At 43.1% G+C, this 18,187-nt stretch overlaps 1 protein-coding gene across 2 annotated transcripts in view; it reads left to right on the top strand.

The window, feature by feature from the left end:
• Positions 1–18,187, top strand: part of LOC141171998 (sialic acid-binding Ig-like lectin 13) — a 71,130-nt gene that overhangs the window by 51,140 nt on the left and 1,803 nt on the right. Inside the window, exons 8-10 of one of the 2 annotated variants that reach the window (XM_073655756.1) lie at positions 12,167–12,436; positions 14,834–14,930; positions 17,543–17,657. In XM_073655756.1, the coding sequence (XP_073511857.1) occupies positions 12,167–12,436; positions 14,834–14,930; positions 17,543–17,657 (482 nt within the window). Of the gene's footprint in view, positions 1–12,166; positions 12,437–14,830; positions 14,931–17,542; positions 17,658–18,187 lie in introns of both variants that reach the window. The other variant, XM_073655755.1, reaches the window with a different exon arrangement.

The following is an 18,187-nucleotide window of genomic DNA, read 5'->3' as shown; positions in this document are numbered from 1 at the left end:
GAAGCGGAGGCATTGTTCCCACACAGTCTCGATGATTGTACCAATGATCTGGCTTTAGGCACCGCTCCGCCTCACAGACATGTCATCTCAGAAACCAAACTGAAGTTGGTCCCTAATCAAGGATCCTCCATCTCTAATAAATCTGGCAATAAGTCCATAAAGGCGGTGGCTACTAGTGTTGAGCCACCCCCGTAGTGTTCTAGTTCGGTTCGGTTTGTCGAACACCCATATGTTCGCCGAACTGTGCGTCGAACTGTTCGTCGAACACCTTCGAACACCGTTAAAACCAATGGCAGGCAAGCAAAAACACATAGAAACACATAGAAAACACCTTCAAAGGTGTCCAAAAGTGACAAACTGCTCAGAAGACATAACTAACACATGGAAAAGTGACAAGTACATATAGTCATGCGAAAAGAAAAGAGGTGGAGGAGTAAAAGGAGGGGGAGACACAGATATAGGCATGTCATGCACTTTTAAAGCCAAAAAAGTGCGAAGCCGACACGGCCAGTCCGTTTCTGCCTGTGCGACCTCCGTGTCTCCGGGTTTGTGCCAGAGCCACGGTGGACCCTGACGGCCAGCCCACCTCTCCCAAAACTGGTGCCTGTCAGCTGGTGGGTCGAGCGAGCCCCCCTGCGGTGGAGGCAGGTCTAATCTTTTTAATTTATATTGTCTCTCTAATTTGAATGAGTACACTTTAAATCCTTTTACAAGGACCTATTGAAGGGCAAGTCTCATGCCAGCAGCCGCGGTAATTCCAGCTCCAGTAGCGTCCACTAAAGCTGCTGCAGTTAAAAAGCTTTTATAAGGATCGAGCTTGGCGGTCCACTGCAAGGCATCCTACCGCCAGTCCCAGCCCCTGTGCCTTGGGGTGCCTCTCTGATGCTCTTCACTGAGTGTCCCGGGGGCCCGAACCAATTCCTTTGAAAAAATTAAGTGTCCAAACTACAGGTGGTGTAGCTTGCTTAACAGCTGGGATAATCCGCTGACTAGCAGACACTCCTACTAGGCACAAAATATTTCCTGGGCTAGATGCAGTTAAAAATTTGTAATTAGATACTCTCGTTCGATGCTGAGAAAGCATTCCATAGAGTCTCCTGGCACGCCATATATTATTCTCTTAAAAAGCTTGGGGTAGGGGTCTAGGGGACCCTTTTATAGGCAAAACCACGGTCCTGTATCGCAATACGTCACCTAGGTTGAAGATAAATGGAACATTTTCATCACCTTTCATAATCACCAATGGGACAAGGCAGGGATGTCCTCTGTCTCCTCTCTTATACATCCTAGTGACGAAGCACCTGCTCTCATCAATTCGCCATAACCTCAATATTAGGTGGATTGAGGTGGGAGGCACCGAGTACAAGTGCTCTGCATTTGCTGATGATGTCCTAGTATATATCACTCAATCACATATATCCATCCCTGCTGTTATGGCTGAAATAGATCACTTTGTTACATGGTCAAATTTTAAAATCAATGCAGCGAAGTCTGAGGCCCTCAATGTCTCCCTCCCCAAATCCATATAGGATTCCATCCAGTCCAACTTTCCCTTTGCCTGGCCCTCACAGGGTATCAAATACTTAGGAATTTGTATTCATAGAGACCTCTCCCATTTATGTTATCTTAATTTTGGGCCCTTCATTGAACAACTCCATACAGACCACGGTTGGCAAGTTAGAACTGTAAGATTCACTACGTGAACCACTGGTGTTTTGTGGAAAAGCACATGTACACTGTGTTCCAAATTATTATGCAAAAAGTTTAGGAGTGATAAGGTAAGAATTTTTTTGTTTGTCACTTAAAGTCATTGATGGTGATGTGTGTCAGTGCTCTTTATATCACTGTAAGCAATTGCAGACACCTGTGCTAATTAGTTTAACAGGTGTGTCCAATGAAAGGCAAGACTACTTAAGAAGGCTGTCCCACTTTATTAAGCAGCCTACATTTTCTGCCAAAATGGGAAAGAAAAAGGATGTGTCGGCTGCTGAGAAGCAACAAATTGTGGAGTGTTTAGGTCAAGGCATGACTACAATCAACATTGCCAAGAAACTTCATCCTGATCAACGCACAATCAAGAAGTATGTAGCTGATTCACAGTACACACGTGTGCGTGCTGATAAGGGAATATTGAGGACTCTTTCCTACAGGCAATTATGACAGGTTAAAAGAGCAGCGGCAAAAAAGCCTTGTCATAGCAGCGGCAAAAAAGCCTTGTCATAGCAGCAGACAAGTTTTTGAAGCTGGTGGTGCGTCCAACGTCCCCCGAACAACAAGATGCAGGGTCCTTCAGAGGTTTGCAGCTGTGCATAAGCCATCCTGTCGACCTCCTCTATCCACTGTACATAAGCAGAAATGGCTCCAGTGGGCCAAACAATACATGAAGACTGACTTCAAAACTGTTTTGCTCACCGATGAGTGCTGTGCAACGCTCGATGGTCCAGATGGATGGAGTGGAGGATGGCTGGTTGATGGACATCCCATGCAAACACGGCTACGGCGCCAACAAGGAGGAGGTGGAGTAATATTTTGGGCTGGAATCATGGGGAGAGAGATTGCCGGCCCCTTTAGGATTCCTGAAGGGGTAAAGATGAACTCCATAATGTATGTGGAGTTTCTCAAACAGCACTTCCTGCCATGGTTCAAGAAGAAGAACCGTGTATTCCGCAGCAAGATCATTTTCATGCATGATAATGCACCGTCTCATGCTGCACATAACACATCTGCATCTCTGGCAGATATGGGCATAAAAGGGGACAAACTTATGGTGTGACCCCCATGCTCCCCTGACCTCAACCCCATTGTGAACTTCTGGAGCATCATCAAAAGGAGTGTCTATGATGGCGGGAGGTAGTTCACATCTAAGCAACAGCTCTGGGAGGCTATTCTGTCCTCATGCAAAACAATTGAAGCAGAAACCATCCAAAGCCTGAAAAATTCAATGCACGAGAGAGTTCAGAAGCTCCTTTTGAAAAAGGGGTCCTATGTGCAAATGTAACATCACCTAGAATAAAGTTTTGAGTTGAAAACTGTTTGATTTCAGTTTCTAATAACCTGATAATGCTTATAATTTCAAAAATGACCATTTTTTTGTTCTTTATTAAATTGAAAAGGTTGATCGAAGAGTGTGGGGGATCTAAGAGTGTGGCAACCCAGTAGTCAGGATTATTTCGAATTCTGACAATCTGAAGGTCATGTTGCAGGTAGTGCAGCAAGAAAGCACTCATAAGTCTTGCGCATCTATGAGCCCCAAAATTATTTTCCGGGCTAGATGCAGATAAAAATGATTATTAATTTGAAAGCTGGTGGAGTTTAGTATAGATGGCCTAATAGAATCAGTACTGCAAACTGCTGCAAGGCCCAAATTATTTTCCAGCCAAGATACCGATAAACATGTTTAGTAATTTTAAATCTGGTGGAGTTTAGTATAGATGGCCTAATAGAATCAGTACTGCACACTGCTACAAGGCCCAAATTATTTTCCAGCCAAGATACAGATAAACATGATTAGTAATTTGAAAGCTTAAAATGGTTGGTGAGGTGATTTTAACAAATCATTAAGCTTTTACTCTCCCCAGGATGACACAGGGGTAGAAAAGTCGTTTCGGATCCATGATTTGTTCATTTTTATGAACATGAGTCTATCTACATTATCAGTGGAGAGCCGCGTGCGCTTATCTGTCAGCACACCACTAGCAGCGCTGAACACACGTTCAGACAGAACGCTGGCTGCGGGGCATGACAAGATCTCCAAGGCATAAGTGGCGAGCTCGGGCCATTTATCCGTATAAGAGCCCTAAAAGAGCAAGGGTCCAGTGACACAGTCATGGCTTCAATGTTTACTTGGAGATACTCCTGTACCATCGTCTCTAGGCATTGACTATGTGTCAGACTTCTTGTCTCCTGTTGCATTGCAAAGGATGGGCTAAAAAAGTGTTGAAATGATTCCACAAAATTGATGTTATCAGCAGATACTGTGTTTCTGTTACGGTTTGAGTGCTGAACACTCGACGGTCCCACGGTTGGCAAGTTGGAACTGTGAGATTCACTACGTGCACCACTAGTGTTTTGTGGAAAAGCACATGTAAGATTCTTCAACAGTCTCTGCTGATAATCCTGCATCCGTGCATCTCTTTCTATGGCAGGAATAATTTCTGCAAATTTACTTTTGTACCAGGGATCTAACAGTGTGGCAACCCAGTAGTCAGGATTATTTCTAATTCTCACAATTCGAGGGTCATGTTGCATGTAGTGCAGCAAGAAGGCACTCATGTGTCTTGCGCATCCTCACAAGTCCCTGTTGTGTTGGTGGCGAGGTAACAATCATGCTTCCTTCCTCTGCCCTCTCCCCCCAACCTTGCACAACAGAAATGTGATCAAGGTCTCCCTCATCTGATGAGTCTTCCATCTGTTCGTCCTCCACTTCTTCCTGGGCTCCTGCACCTTCCTCACTAGTTTGGCTGCTACCATGGGCCCTGGTAAAACCATCTCCCCCACCCTCACATGCCTGCCGCCTTGGTGCTGCTGACCGTCTGGACCTTGCAGATGTTAGACCTTCCGCATACAACTCCTCCTCCTCTACTTCCTCCACCTGCTCTTGTGCCACCACCTGACTCCGAATTCTGTTTAACATGTGCTCCAGCATGTAAATCACCCGAATAGTCATGCTGATAATGGCATCGTCAGCACTAAACATCTTCGTCGCCATTTCAAAACTGTGCAGAAGGGTGCATAGGTCCTTGATCTGAGACCACTCCTCCAGCATGATTTGCCCCACCTCTAGATCTCGTTGGCCCAGGCTATACGTCAGAACGTATTGCACCAGGGCTTGTCGGTGCTGCCACAGTCGCTGCAACATGTGCAGAGTTGAATTCCACCGGGTAGGCACATCGCATATTATCCGGTGAAGTGGTAGGCCCAACGACTTCTGTAGAGATGTAAGTCGCTGAGCTGCGGGATGCGAATGGCGGAAGTGAGCACACAGCGAACATGTCCTCTGCAGAAGGCCATCTAGTCTGGGATAGTGGGCTAAAAATTGCTGGACAACCAGGTTCAACACGTGAGCCATACAAGGCACGTGTGTGACATTGCCCCGACGACGGGCCGCACCCACGTTTGCAACATTGTCGCACACGGCCTTCCCTGGTTTCAGGTCCAGTGGAGACAACCATTCATGAAACTGGTTCTCCAGAGCTGACCACAACTCCTCAGCTGTGTGACTCACATTTCCCAGACATTTCAAAGTAAAAACTGCCTGATGACATTGAGCCCTGCTGCCAGCACTGTAAGGAGGTGTGCAGGATCCCTTCTGCGCAGTTAGAAAGCTTGTGGCATAACCAGACAGGCTTTGGGTGCAGGTGGAGGTCCGAGAGGAGGTTGAGGAGGCAGAAGCAGTGGAGGCACTTCGAGATAAAGAGGATTGCCGCACAACTCGTGGGGATGGCAAGACTTGAACAGCAGCCCCTTGTCCTGCTGTCACCATAGTTACTCAGTGCCCAGTCAGCGACATGTAACGCCCCTGTCCATGCCTACTCGTCCGTGTTTCTGTGGTGAAATGCACCCTGTCACACACAGAGTTTCTCAAAGAAGCGGTGATGTTGTGTGCGACATGCTGGTGGAGCGCAGGCACACCTTTCTTTGAGAAGTAGTGCCGACTGGGCATCTGGTACTGGGGCACTGCGACGGACATAAGGTCTCGAAAATCCTCTGTGTCCACCAGGCGGAAAGGCATCATTTCTGTAGCCAAGAGCTTGCAGATGGTGAAATTCAACCTCTTAGCTTTCTCATGGCTAGGAGGAAATGGTCTTTTCCTTGTCCACATCTGAGGGACCGAGGGCTGGGTGTTGTGCTTAGACGGGGTTGAGAAGGGTGTCGCCGGCAAACTGCCGGTCTGTGAGGAAGATGCAGGTGGACATGTTAGGTTGCCTTGATCCAAAGGTGGTGCTATCGATATCGGACAGCGCTGAACACCAGCTGATATTTCCACCTCCAAAGAAAATGATGACCTGCCAATCACGCTGGCTGTTGCGGGTAAAGAGGTGGCAGGTCTGCGTCCCAAAACAGGTGTGACTGCTGTCCCCCCAGTCACAGAGGATGAAAAGGCTGTGGATGTACAAGATGTGGCAGACGGTGGTTGGCCCGGCCGGCTAGGCCACATTGTAGCACAGTGAGCTTCCCACTGCAACTTATGCTTCATATCCATGTGCCGGTTCATGCATGAAGTACTCAAGCTATGTATTTTTTGGCCTCTACTTAGCTTTTGCTGACAAATGTTACAGATAACACGAGTTGGGTCATCCTTATCGATCTGAAAAAATGCCCAGGCTATGCAAGGCTTAGCACCCATGCGACCTGAAGAGCCACCACGACTTGTGGTCAGAGGCAGAGTTGTGTTTGAGGATGCAGTTGTTGACGTGCTTCCAGTACTACGTCTCTGTCCAGGAAGGCGCAACCTGACCTCGTCGTCACTAGCATGCTCCTCCACCTCCTCTGCTGACCTCATCGACTGGCTGACTGTGGGTTGACAGTAAGTGGGATCTCCAACCTCGTCATCATCACCCTGTGTGTTATCACACCCGTCGTCCTCAGAGCAAACCTCTTCCAGCCCTGACAAAAAACTCAAGTTGTAGCTCCAATCAGGTATTTGAGTCTCATCATCGTCTTCCTCATTGTCTCCACCAACAGGAGTTACAGTTTGGGTACGAGGGTCTACATTATGGTCAGAACCTTCTGCGTCTGGTCCTGGATCCGACTCATAAAGATTCTGGGCATCAGTGCAGATCATTTCCTCGTCTGGATTCACAGAAGCTCTGGAGCCGACCTCAGATTCCCAGGCTATAGTATGAGTAAACAGCTCTGCAGACTCAACCATCTGTTCTACCCCATACTCAGACGGGCAGCTGGAGACTTGGGAGCTGTGAGGAAGCAAGTGCAATTGGGGTGACACCTATGAGGACTGGATTATTTGTGATGTTGAAGTTGAGGTGGAGGAGAGCCCACTTAAAGGAGCACTTGATATTCGTTGAAGCACCTGCTGTTTTTGTGCCTCATCTGAAATTTGTAGCGATTGGCGTGGCTGTAAGAAAGGGATCGTATCACATTGTCCGCTAAAAGAAGTAGACATCTTAGTTTGGCTGGAAGATGGTCTTTCTTCTTCAGATGTTACTGTTGCTTTAACACCTACCCCACGGATACAACCTTTTTTTCCCTTCCCAACACGCCTATTCCCCTTTGCACCAGCAGCAGGCCTTTTTCCACTCATTTTGGTGGTTAACTAACTGACAACTCTGGAGTTGTTTGCACAAAAAGCAATGGATGGGAACCGAGCAGAGCTGAATGGCCAAACTGTGGTATTAGCCCAAAAGTACTGGCTGGGTTAGATGCAGATAAAAATTATTTTGAATTTGCAACCTGGTGGAGGTTAGTATAGATGGACTAATAGAACAAGTCCCACACACTGCTACAAGCCGAAATATTTTTTCAGAGCAAGATGCAGATAAAAATTATATTGAATTTGCAACCTGGTGGAGGTTAGTATATATGGACTAATAGAACAAGTCCAACACACTGCTACAAGCCGAAATAATTTTTCAGAGCTAGATGCAGATAAAAATGATTTTGAATTTGCAACCTGGTGGAGGTTAGTATAGATGGACTAATAGAATAAGTCCCACACACTGCTACAAGCCGAAGCCAAAATATTTTTTCAGAGCTAGATGCAGATAAAAATTATTTTGAATTTGCAACCTGGTGGAGGTTAATATAGATGGACTAATAGAATGATGCTATGCCCAAAAGGTTTTACTTCACTAGGTGCAGTAAAAAAATTTGTGTTCTATACACATGTGGTGTAGCTTGCAACACAGATAGGCTACTCCACTGACTAACACACACTGCAAGAGGCCAAAAAGGATTTGCTTTGCTAGATTTAACCAAATGCTGTGAAAAAAACTTGCACAGCACTGGCACAGACCTGCCTGGCAAAAAGTGATAGGAACTGATGTAACCTAGCCCTCAAAAGGACTGCAATTACAATTAGTCATTATTCCCAACCTATCTATTTAAGAGCACAAACCTGCCTGATAAAAGTCGTAGGAAATGATGTAACCTAGTCCTCAAAAGGACTGCAATCACAACTATTCCCTGCTCCCAAGCTATCTGTAGATTTGTGCGAAAATTGGCTTGAAATTAACACTGAAAGTATAGCGCACACAGCAACAGCGGTGCCGCCTAATACGCAGCTGCAGCAGTGAGAAAATGGTGTTGACGGGGAAAATGGCTGGGTCTTATAGGGCAAGGACATGTGACATACACAGCCAATGACACATGCCCTTGCTTGTGTGAAAAAAAGCAGTTCGCTCCGTGTGTGTGCTGCTGATAGGCTGACAGATTGCACCTGCCCACTGTAAATGCGGGAAAGAGAAAAAAAATGGAGATCTTCATTATTTATGCAGAGATCCATCCCCTGCCCCTCCCCCCGCCCCGCTGTACACTCAAACTGCGTATTAACATTAATTTTCAGCATTACTGAGAAAAAATCCAGTTATGATTTTGGTGCACGAACAGTTATCGAACATAACCTCGAACAGCCGAATTTTTTTCAAATTGTTCGTGTTCGCCGCACCGCTCGAACACCGCCCAAAACAGCTCGAATTTGAGATTGGCGAACAGTTCGAGTCAAACACCGCTCATCTCTATTGGCTACCTCCAAGTCTCTGCACCCCTCCAACCAGGCGGAGGACCTCCAGTTGCCTCCTGAATCCTCTGGGGTGCTATCTGATATCAAATGGAGAGAGACTTTTCTGCACCCTGTACCTGGTACTTCGCCCACTTCATCCAGTAAGCTTGGCAAAGTGTACGTCAGAGTGGTGGTTAACCCCGAGTCTCTGCACCCCTCCAACCTGGTGGAGGACCTCCAGTTGTCCCGTGAATCCTTTGGGGTGCTACCCGATATTGATCAGTGGAGAGAGACTTTCCTGTGTCCTGTTCCTGGTACCTCGCCCACTTCATCTGTTGCTGAGGATGGCCCGATGGAAGGAAGCATCCTAGTTACCAAGATGATGAAACCAGCTTTGTTCCCTCTAGTGGACAGAAGAGGAAATCTTCTTAAGGAGAAGGATAGGCCCCGAAATTCTCTGCAGAAAATTCTTGCAGGCTGGAGGAAGAGGGGGTGTAAAGGGGGGGGTAATGTAACATCACTGGCGGCATGCTTGCATAGTGCACCACCTACCACCATGCAAGACCGCAATCTTACCTGTCAGTCCATGCTGCACACTTTGCTCCAGTACCTGCTCTGTCCATTTCTCTTGTCTGATTGCTTAGGGCGTCAGCGCGGCTTTCTGCTTGTTTCTTATAGCTACTGTGGGCACAGTCCTAATGCATCCCCAGCCTATTGCTGTGAGTCACTGGATACTTAAACCCCCTCCACCCAGTGGGAGGTGCCTGAGCAACACCTTCAATCAGTTTGTCTGTGCAACTGAATTGCCAGGTCCTGTCCTGTATCTAGTCTGTTTCTGCCACCCTGGGGGCTGTATACCCAGGCCTGCTACCTGTACTTGTGACTTTAGTCAGTTTCCGCCACCCTGGGGGCTGAATTCCCAGGCTCGTTCCTGTATCTTGTTCCTGGTTCAGATCCTGTCTGAACAGTGTCCTAGTCCGTTACCTGTTTGTCTCTATGTTTGTACCTTCCCTTTTCCTGCAGTGTCTGAACCTGCACCTAACTCCAACTCGTTGTTTCTGTACTTCTGTTGGTGAGTCTTGTGTCCACTCGCTACTTCATTGCAAGTACCTTGTGTGTATCTGGTTCTGCTCGTTCTGTTTCCCTGTCTCTGTATCTACCTCCTGTGTTCTAGCTATCTTCTTGCATCTTCCAGTCTGTTCCATGTGAACAGAGCCCTCTCCTGTCTGCCTTCACCTTCTACTCAGTTCTGCTCTGCTTTCTCACCGCTCTGGCGGTTCCGCTCTGCTCCGCTTGTCTACCGCATCTGCGGTTTCGCTCTGCTCTGCTTATTCACCGCTCCGGCGGTTCCGCTCTGCTCCTCTTGTTTACCGCAACTGCGGTTCCGCTCTGCTCGCTTGTTTACCGCTCCTGCGGTTCTGCTCCGCTCTGCTTGTTCACCGCTCCCGCGGTTTTGCTCCTCTCTGCTTGTTCTCCGCGCCTGCGGTTTTGCTCCGCTCTACTTGTTCACCTCTCCGGCGGTTCCGCTCTGCTCCGCTTGTTTCCCGCACCTGCGGTTCTGCTCCGCTCTACTTGTTTACTGCTCCAGCGGTTTTGCTTCGCTCTGCTTGTTCACTGCACCTGCGGTTTGCTACGCTCTGCTTGTTCACCGCATCTGGGGTTTCGCCCTGCTCTGTTTGCTCACTGCTCCGGTGGTTCTGCTCTGCTTGTTCACCGCATGTGCGGCTTCACTCTGCTCTGCTGTCCACCACACCTGTGGCTCCGTTCCTGTGTCCCAGTCTGAACTGGTCCCTATCCTACCTGCATTCCTACCTGCCAGTACCCGCCAGTCTGCATACCAGCCGTGCCTGCCAGTGCCCACCTGTCTGCATGCCAGTCGAGCCTGCCAGTCCTCTCCTGTCTGCATACCAGCTGTGCCTGCCAATACCCACCTGTCTTCATACCAGCCGTGCCAGCCAGTACCCACCTGTCTGTATACCAGCCTAACTTGCCTGTTCCTGCATTCCCCGGTGTGGGTCAACAGCTGTGACCGGAGTCTGACCTGGAATAGCACCTGGTCCCTCTGCTCGGTTCCTCCCTGGTTCAAGGAGTCGACTGAGACGCCGTGTGACCTTGGTCGGACCGAGTTGATACTTAGTTACGCCCCTCCAGGCACTCCTCGGTTCATGATACAGTGGGATCACTAATCACGCTCACGCCAGTCAGTCTGGGTGCGAGCATAACACATAGTCTCATTGCTCTTACAGTAAAGAATCAATAGTCTTACTGCTCTTACTGTAAAGAATCAATAGTCTCACTGCTCTAAGAATAAAGAATCAATAGTCCCACTGCTCTTACAGTAATGAATCCATAGTCTCACTGCTCTTACAGTAAAGTGTCCAATGTTTCACTGCTCTTACAGTAAAGAATCAATAGTCCCACTGCTCTTACAGTAATGAATCCATAGTCTCACTGTTCTTACAGTAAAGTGTCCAATGTTTCACTGCTCTTACAGTAAAGAATCCATAGTCTCACTGCACTTACACTAAAGAATCAATAGTCTTACTGCTCTTACAGTAAAGGATCCATAGTCTTACTGCTCGTACAGTAAATCATTCAGAGTCTTACTGCTTATACAGTGCAGAATCCTTAGTTTTCACCGCTCACACATTAAAGGATTACTATCTGTATTTATTTTTATACATTCTATCCTTAAAATGTAGAAAATACTGTCTTGCCTTTGTTGCCGTCCTAGGTGTAAAAAGATCTTTACAAACATTTCACTCATATACAATCCCCTCATATATTTGTACATTGTAATGAGATCACCCCTAAGTCTTTGTTTTCCCAAAGTGAATTACCCCAAATTTGATAATCTGTCTTCGTACTGCAGTTAACCCATTCCCTTAACAATGTTGATCTCTAATCTCTGCATCCGCTCTATTTCAGCTATGTCCTTCTTATACACCGAAGACCAAAATTGAACATAGTATTAATATTTTTGTCAGACAATTGACTTGTATAGAGGCAAAACTATGCTCTTGTCTGTAGAATCTCTACCTCTTTTAATGCATCCCTTCATTTTATTTGCCTTAGCAGCAGCTGCCTGGTATGGGTCATTAAAAGGAAAGTTTGTTGTCCAGTAGTACAAAAAAAGTTTTTTTTTCAGTGACAATATTACAATGTTTTACTATTTATAATTTTACATTTTGCTTCTTCCACCCAAGTGCATAACCTTACATTTATCTATGTTAAACCATAATTTCCATTTCTTGGCCTGATCCTTCAGATTCTCCAAATCGCTTAGCAATAGTAAATTATCCACCTTTGTGTTTAATACCTTGAAGAGTTTTGTATCATCTAAAAATATTTACATTTTACTCTGCATGCCCTTTACAAGTTCACTAATAATTATATTAAAAAAGAAGAGGACCCAATACTGACCCCCTGTAGAAACTGTAACCAACAGTATTTTCCTTAATTTCTTTCTTTCTGACTAAATGTTCACAGGTGAAAAACTTCCAGCAAATCAATCAGTTATTATCAACCAAACTGAATCACTGAGTCTAGTGTGTAACGTGGATGGTAACCCACCCGCTTCAGTGGTCTGGGTGAAGGGAGAAGTTGAAGTGGAAACTAATAAAAGTGCATCATCAGCAATAATAAATGTGACATCCTCAATAATCGATGTATACAGATGCTTGGCATGGAATGCATTTGGACTCAAAGAACAGCGCATTCAAGTTGGCATAAAACATAACATAACAAGTCTTAAACCAGGTTGTATTATTACTTTTATTATATCTATATATATATATGAAAAAACAAAAATAATGCCCAACCGAAGTTTATATATGTGATGTTATAAATTGGTTATATTCGTGAGTGAATGGCTGAATTTTTTACAGTGAATCTGTCACCAGGTTTTTGCTATTTAATCTGACAGCAGCATGATGTAGGGGTAAAGACCCTGATTCCGGCAATGTATCTTCTTAGTTTACTGGGTGCATCAGTTGTGATACAATCATTGTTTTCACAGCTGCAGATCTACAAGAGCTCAGAATGCTGAGCTGTGTATAACCCCGCCCACATCACTGATTGGCTGCTTTATGTGTACACTGTATATTGACCAAAAGCTGAAAATCAATGTAAGGGCGGAGCTTCCAAGAGCATCAGGACTAGGAGGCATGAGACACCTAGTCCTGAAGTAATAATCTCCTGTTGAGAAAACACTGATTTCATTAAAATAGCAACACACAGCCTAGCAAGTAATACATTGCTGGAATCAGGGTCTCAGCCCTACATCATGCTGCTCTCAGATTAAATAGAAAAAATGGTCTGAAACGCGTCGGTGAAATAAAAAACCTTGCTTATGCTCTCCGAATCTCAAGCTTTCCATAATCTCCGCTTTTCCAAACCGACCTATGTTAGCATCTCATGACCAAATTACATTTTACCCGCAGGATGTGAACAGTGTTGGCTGCGGTTTAATGCCTAGAAGCAGAGATTTTGGAAATTGACCCCCACTTTATATAAAAAAAAATTATAGTACAGGACCGTTCATTATTAGATTAACACAATTTTGATCAATCTGGAATCACCCTCTAAGCTGTTACAGACAGAATGATTATTTGTGATTGTACTAGTAAGTTAATAAATAGGTATCTAAAAATATAGATTTAATATGCAACATGAAATAAATGATAAAACTCGGTAAATATATTAACCATTAGAGGAGGAACAACTTAAGAAAGGAAGTTCCACAATGGAATGTGGAAGAACGGTCATGGACCATTAGAGGGTGCTCTGCTTCTGGAAATGTGGCACCAAAAAAATGTAAAGGTGATAGTAAGGATATTCTGAGGCTGAAGTATTATTTTTATTAGAGAAATTATTTTCCTTTTTTATGTACAGCTCCACTCTTGTCCACAGGCATTACTGGTTCTGCAGCTGAATCTTATATCTTATTCTAGGCAATTGCGTTGAGTTGTCGAGAATCAGGATAACAACTCAACCTCATCCTTTTCCTCCTCCTTTTCTTTTTCCTGCTTCTCATTCTTCTCTTTCTCTATCTCCTACTTTTCTCTCACTCTCTTCTTCTTAATCCTTGTCTCTTTTAGCTCCTCTTTCTCCATCTCCTCCTCTTCCTCTTATTCCTGTTCCTTCTTCTCATCTCATAACTCAATCTTTTTTTATCTTCCTTCTTTTCCAACTTTTTCTCCTCTTTTTCCCTTTCCTGTTTCCGTCCTTGTTACTTTCTTCATCTTTTAAACTGTTTGACTTTCTTTTACTTTACTTTCTCACATTCATATCTTTTCCTCCTCCTTAAACTCGTTTTCCTCCTTTCTTCTTCACTTTCTTCTTTTTCTCCCCTTCCTCTCTGTTTTAAATTTATTTCCTCTGTTCTTTGCTTGGTTCCTTTTTCCCCTTTTCCTTCTCATTCACTTCACTCACTCCAATTGCCCTACTTTCTACCAGTCATTTCCCTCAATTCTCTTAGGTCTCTTTTCTTTCCTCTTTCCACTTACCACCTCTTTCACCTCCTCTTGTATTTCTTTCCTTTTTTCCTCTCTTTTGTTTCTTTTCCACTTCAAGTTATTCTCCAACCCCTGCTCTTCTTCCTCATACTCTTCATTCTCATTATTCTCTTTTTCCTAAATCTCTTCCTAAATCTCTTTTTCCATTGTTCTGGATTGTTTCCTCCATCTCCTCTTCTTTCTCCTCCTCTTCATCATCCACTGCCTTCTCATTCTCCTTTCTCTGCACTTCTTCACCCTCATACTCATACCTTCATACTCTTAAGTATCTTTCTCCTCCTTTATCACCTTTTATTTCTCCTCTTTTTTACACTTCTCTTACACATTCTCTTTCTGTTTTTTTATCTGAGTGATCCCTCTAAACTATGTAAAAGATCTTATGTAATAAATGATCCATAACACCATAAAAGTAGCAGTTAAAGATTGAGTCACATGATCCTTTTCAGATATTATGGTTGGCTTAGTCGATTAAGTGCCTCCCCTATTTTTTACTTTGGTGACTTTTTTAGTGGATGTAACTGTGACACATTCTGATTAATAGTTTTATCATGGTGTCGGGCTCTCTAAGTGTCACAACAGTTTTTAACAAAAATAATAAAAGCAAACCTTTAATTTTATTCTTCTTTTTTTTTGACAGAAGATATTTCACACAGTCCATACCTAGGTATAGCACTTGCATTCCTTTGTGGACTGGGTATTTCCATTTTAATTATTCTTGTGTACAAGTTAATTACAAGGTAAGAATCTATCTGGTTACAATAATACTGAGATTTGATGGAGAAAGAATGGAACTAGGTGTTTTTTCAACTTATGTAAGTATGTATAGGCAATCAAAAGTTTATTCACTTGCAAAACTACACCTGACCACATGGTGTGCTGTTAACAAACAGAAACTCTGATTGGTTTAAATACAGTTGTGTCAATTGTTACCTTTTATTGAATAAAGACTCTAACTTCTCACAATTAAAATGTAATACTCGACAGGCTACAGTTCACATAATAGCCACTTCATAGCCACAATTCTCTTGACAGAATATCATAAAATCATGTTTTTGTTTTTTTTTATTTTTATTTTTAAAAGCAATTAAATCAGACATCTCAGAATATGTCCAGCCAAGTGCAACAATATCTGTGTTGAGTCTTATTGGCAATATAACATGGGAGAAAAGCTAAGCAAATTAATTTTCTTGAGAACAGAAAATTTTTGCAAATGGCACCAATTTGAGGTGGCACCCCAAAAGTCAATGTCTGACTCTTCAAATCTTGCATCATGGCTACAGATAATAAACAAGCTAGAGACAATCAAATCAATTGAATATGATTAAAATTTATGTTGAATTTTATTAAACATGTAGATTTCAGTGAATTTACACAATTTGAGATTCAGTTCATGTGAATCACCCCCAAAATATCTGCCACCGATTTATACCTTGCATCAATCACCAAAAGCTTACATGACCTCAGGCGTGACAGTCTAGCTTTTCCCATAATGTCTTGGAGCAATCACATGACATGATTTAATATAATAATATAGTATAGCCAATCAAGAGGAAATATCGCAGTCTTTATAAAAGCTAAACCAAATGCAGCAGCCATTTTAGGGTGATTCAGGATAGTGAGAAAATGTCAGAGCTCACAGATCAGCAATTGGAAGAAAAAGACTTAAATATTGGACAAATATTGCAGATTTGTTTATAGCCGTTCTATGCCTAGGAATGGAGGAGCCACTAACAGAAGCCTATACACCACGATTGGCACCAGTCATTTGGGAAGTAGTACTTTCAATTGCAGACTCCAATTGCCATCCTTTGCCTCCTGCAAGTGAATTAGTATGAAAGAAGTGGAAGACATTATGCGATATATGGCATATTATTTGTCTCAGTTACAGCAGAATAATTTTACCTCTGGCAGCGACACCGTCAGTTTGAGTTAGTGTCCTGCACAGAATAGTAGATCTGATCACGAATAACTGAGAGTGATGATTTTTAGACAGTTTTTTAATAAAAAATTAAAAAACATGAAAACTATCTCTGTCGCTGCATTGTTTTATTAAGTGGGCTGTTAGTTACTACCAAGTAACCATCTGTTTCTATAATGAGATCGATTTGATAATATTAAGATGATGTTTTTGTAATAAAGAGATTGAAAAGGGGTGTGAAATGTCCTAAAAGTCCCCAAAGTGTCTTTTCAGAGTAGACTGTGCAGTTTTGCAATTCACGACAAAACAATTTACTTGGAATCTATTTTTTTGTAATATTCTGGCCAATTTGAATTTCAAAAGATTTGACAATCTCTATTGAGAGGGATAAATTTGGAATAATTTTTTAATAAAAAAAATGAAAACTCTGTCAGTGCACCATGTTATTCTTTCTATGGTGAGGTCTATTCGATATTACTAAGAACTTAAAGAGTTGGATGCAGTCCTAAGAGACCTCAGAGTGTTGCACACATCTTTCTCAAGCAATAAGAAACTTTTAAATATTGCGATTTGCAGCAATTTGATTCAGGCAAATCAAAATTTTAAGAAGTATTTGTCAGACCTGACAAATTTGAATTTACAAAGATTTGATTATCCCTACCAAACACGCAAATATGGACAGCTTTTCCATGCCATGCCACTGGCCACTGATCAGTGACGATTTTGGAAGACTTTAGGGAGACTTCAGGAAAACTGAGCATGGGGTTTTCTTGGTAATAGTATATGATATATGTATTAAAGAAGCACTCCCATCAAATTTGTTATCCTCTTAATATATTGCAGTCATCATATTTTAAAGCACTGCGTACTTACAATTGCTCATTTTGCCTTTCTACCCAGTTAATTATTTTCTTTTCCACTACATGTGTGACACATCAGGTGATTAAAAACTGACTAGCTGAATCCTTCTAAGAGCTATGTAGAAACAGAAATTCTCTTTTTCCTGCATGAATCATCATCAGAACTACAATTCTGCATCACTTTAAAGTCCCTGGCAGCCCAGATCCACCCCCATCTTCACTTCCTGACCCAGCTGCTCCCCTCCTCCCACCTGCTAGTGACTGTGCAGTGATGTAGAATTGTAGTTTTAATAATGACTCATGCATGGAAAAGAGACATCCTGTATCTACAAAGAGCTCAGAATTATTTAGCTAGTCAATTTTAATCATGTGATTTCATAGAGCTAATTGATAAGAGAACTTTAATTGGGTAGAAAGGCAAAATGAGCAATTGTAAGTACACAGTGCTGTATAATATGATGATTGCAATATATTACGATTATGAAAACTTTGATGGGAGGAGGAGGACGGCTTCTTTTATGGAATATATACTGTATATCATTCTCTGATCTTCTATTTAACTTGTTTCCAGGAAAAAATGGCGGAAAGGCAAGAGCTATAAGAGAGCAAAAGAACCATCTGCAAGTCAGGAACTGCCAGAAAATGAGATATACATGAATGTCAGCAATACTGAGCACAAAGCCGAGGTACGTGGAGTAATGAGAATCTATAGATGACTTCTGTACTATTCCTATGGCATATGCAACTATGACTGTCACAAAACCATAAGTGTGAAAAGGAGCGTATTTCTATAGGGAACCCTAATTTATACACACTGGGTAGATCAGCAACTCAAATAGGTGTTTGTACCTCCATTCAGTGGGTACAGTTGCACAATTATTTTGAAATTTAGTAGGAAAATATGTTTGTGCATGATTAGGAAATTTGCTAATGAATTAATAAAAAGTTATTGGAAATCATCCCATCAGAGTCTCAATGTAAGTGTACATTTTATTCACACTACAACATTATGTACAGTTTCTAGCTTTTTCTGAAGATAAGTCATTGGTATCTCCACTGTGAATAGTGATCAAGACCATTGAAAATTTAGACTTTGCACATAGGTGGCATCAAGCCACAACCATTCATCCCGTTATGCCAACCCTCTAAAGGTTGTCGGTACTCTTGTATTCTGCCATGAATGTCCATTACGTTGGATGTGCACATAATTTTGGGG

This window comes from Phyllobates terribilis, unplaced genomic scaffold (genome assembly GCF_046119375.1).
Source record: "Phyllobates terribilis strain yellow unplaced genomic scaffold, ASM4611937v1 Scaffold_12__6_contigs__length_324123572, whole genome shotgun sequence".
Taxonomy (NCBI): domain Eukaryota; kingdom Metazoa; phylum Chordata; class Amphibia; order Anura; family Dendrobatidae; genus Phyllobates; species Phyllobates terribilis.
This window is presented reverse-complemented; position numbering and strand designations above follow the sequence as displayed.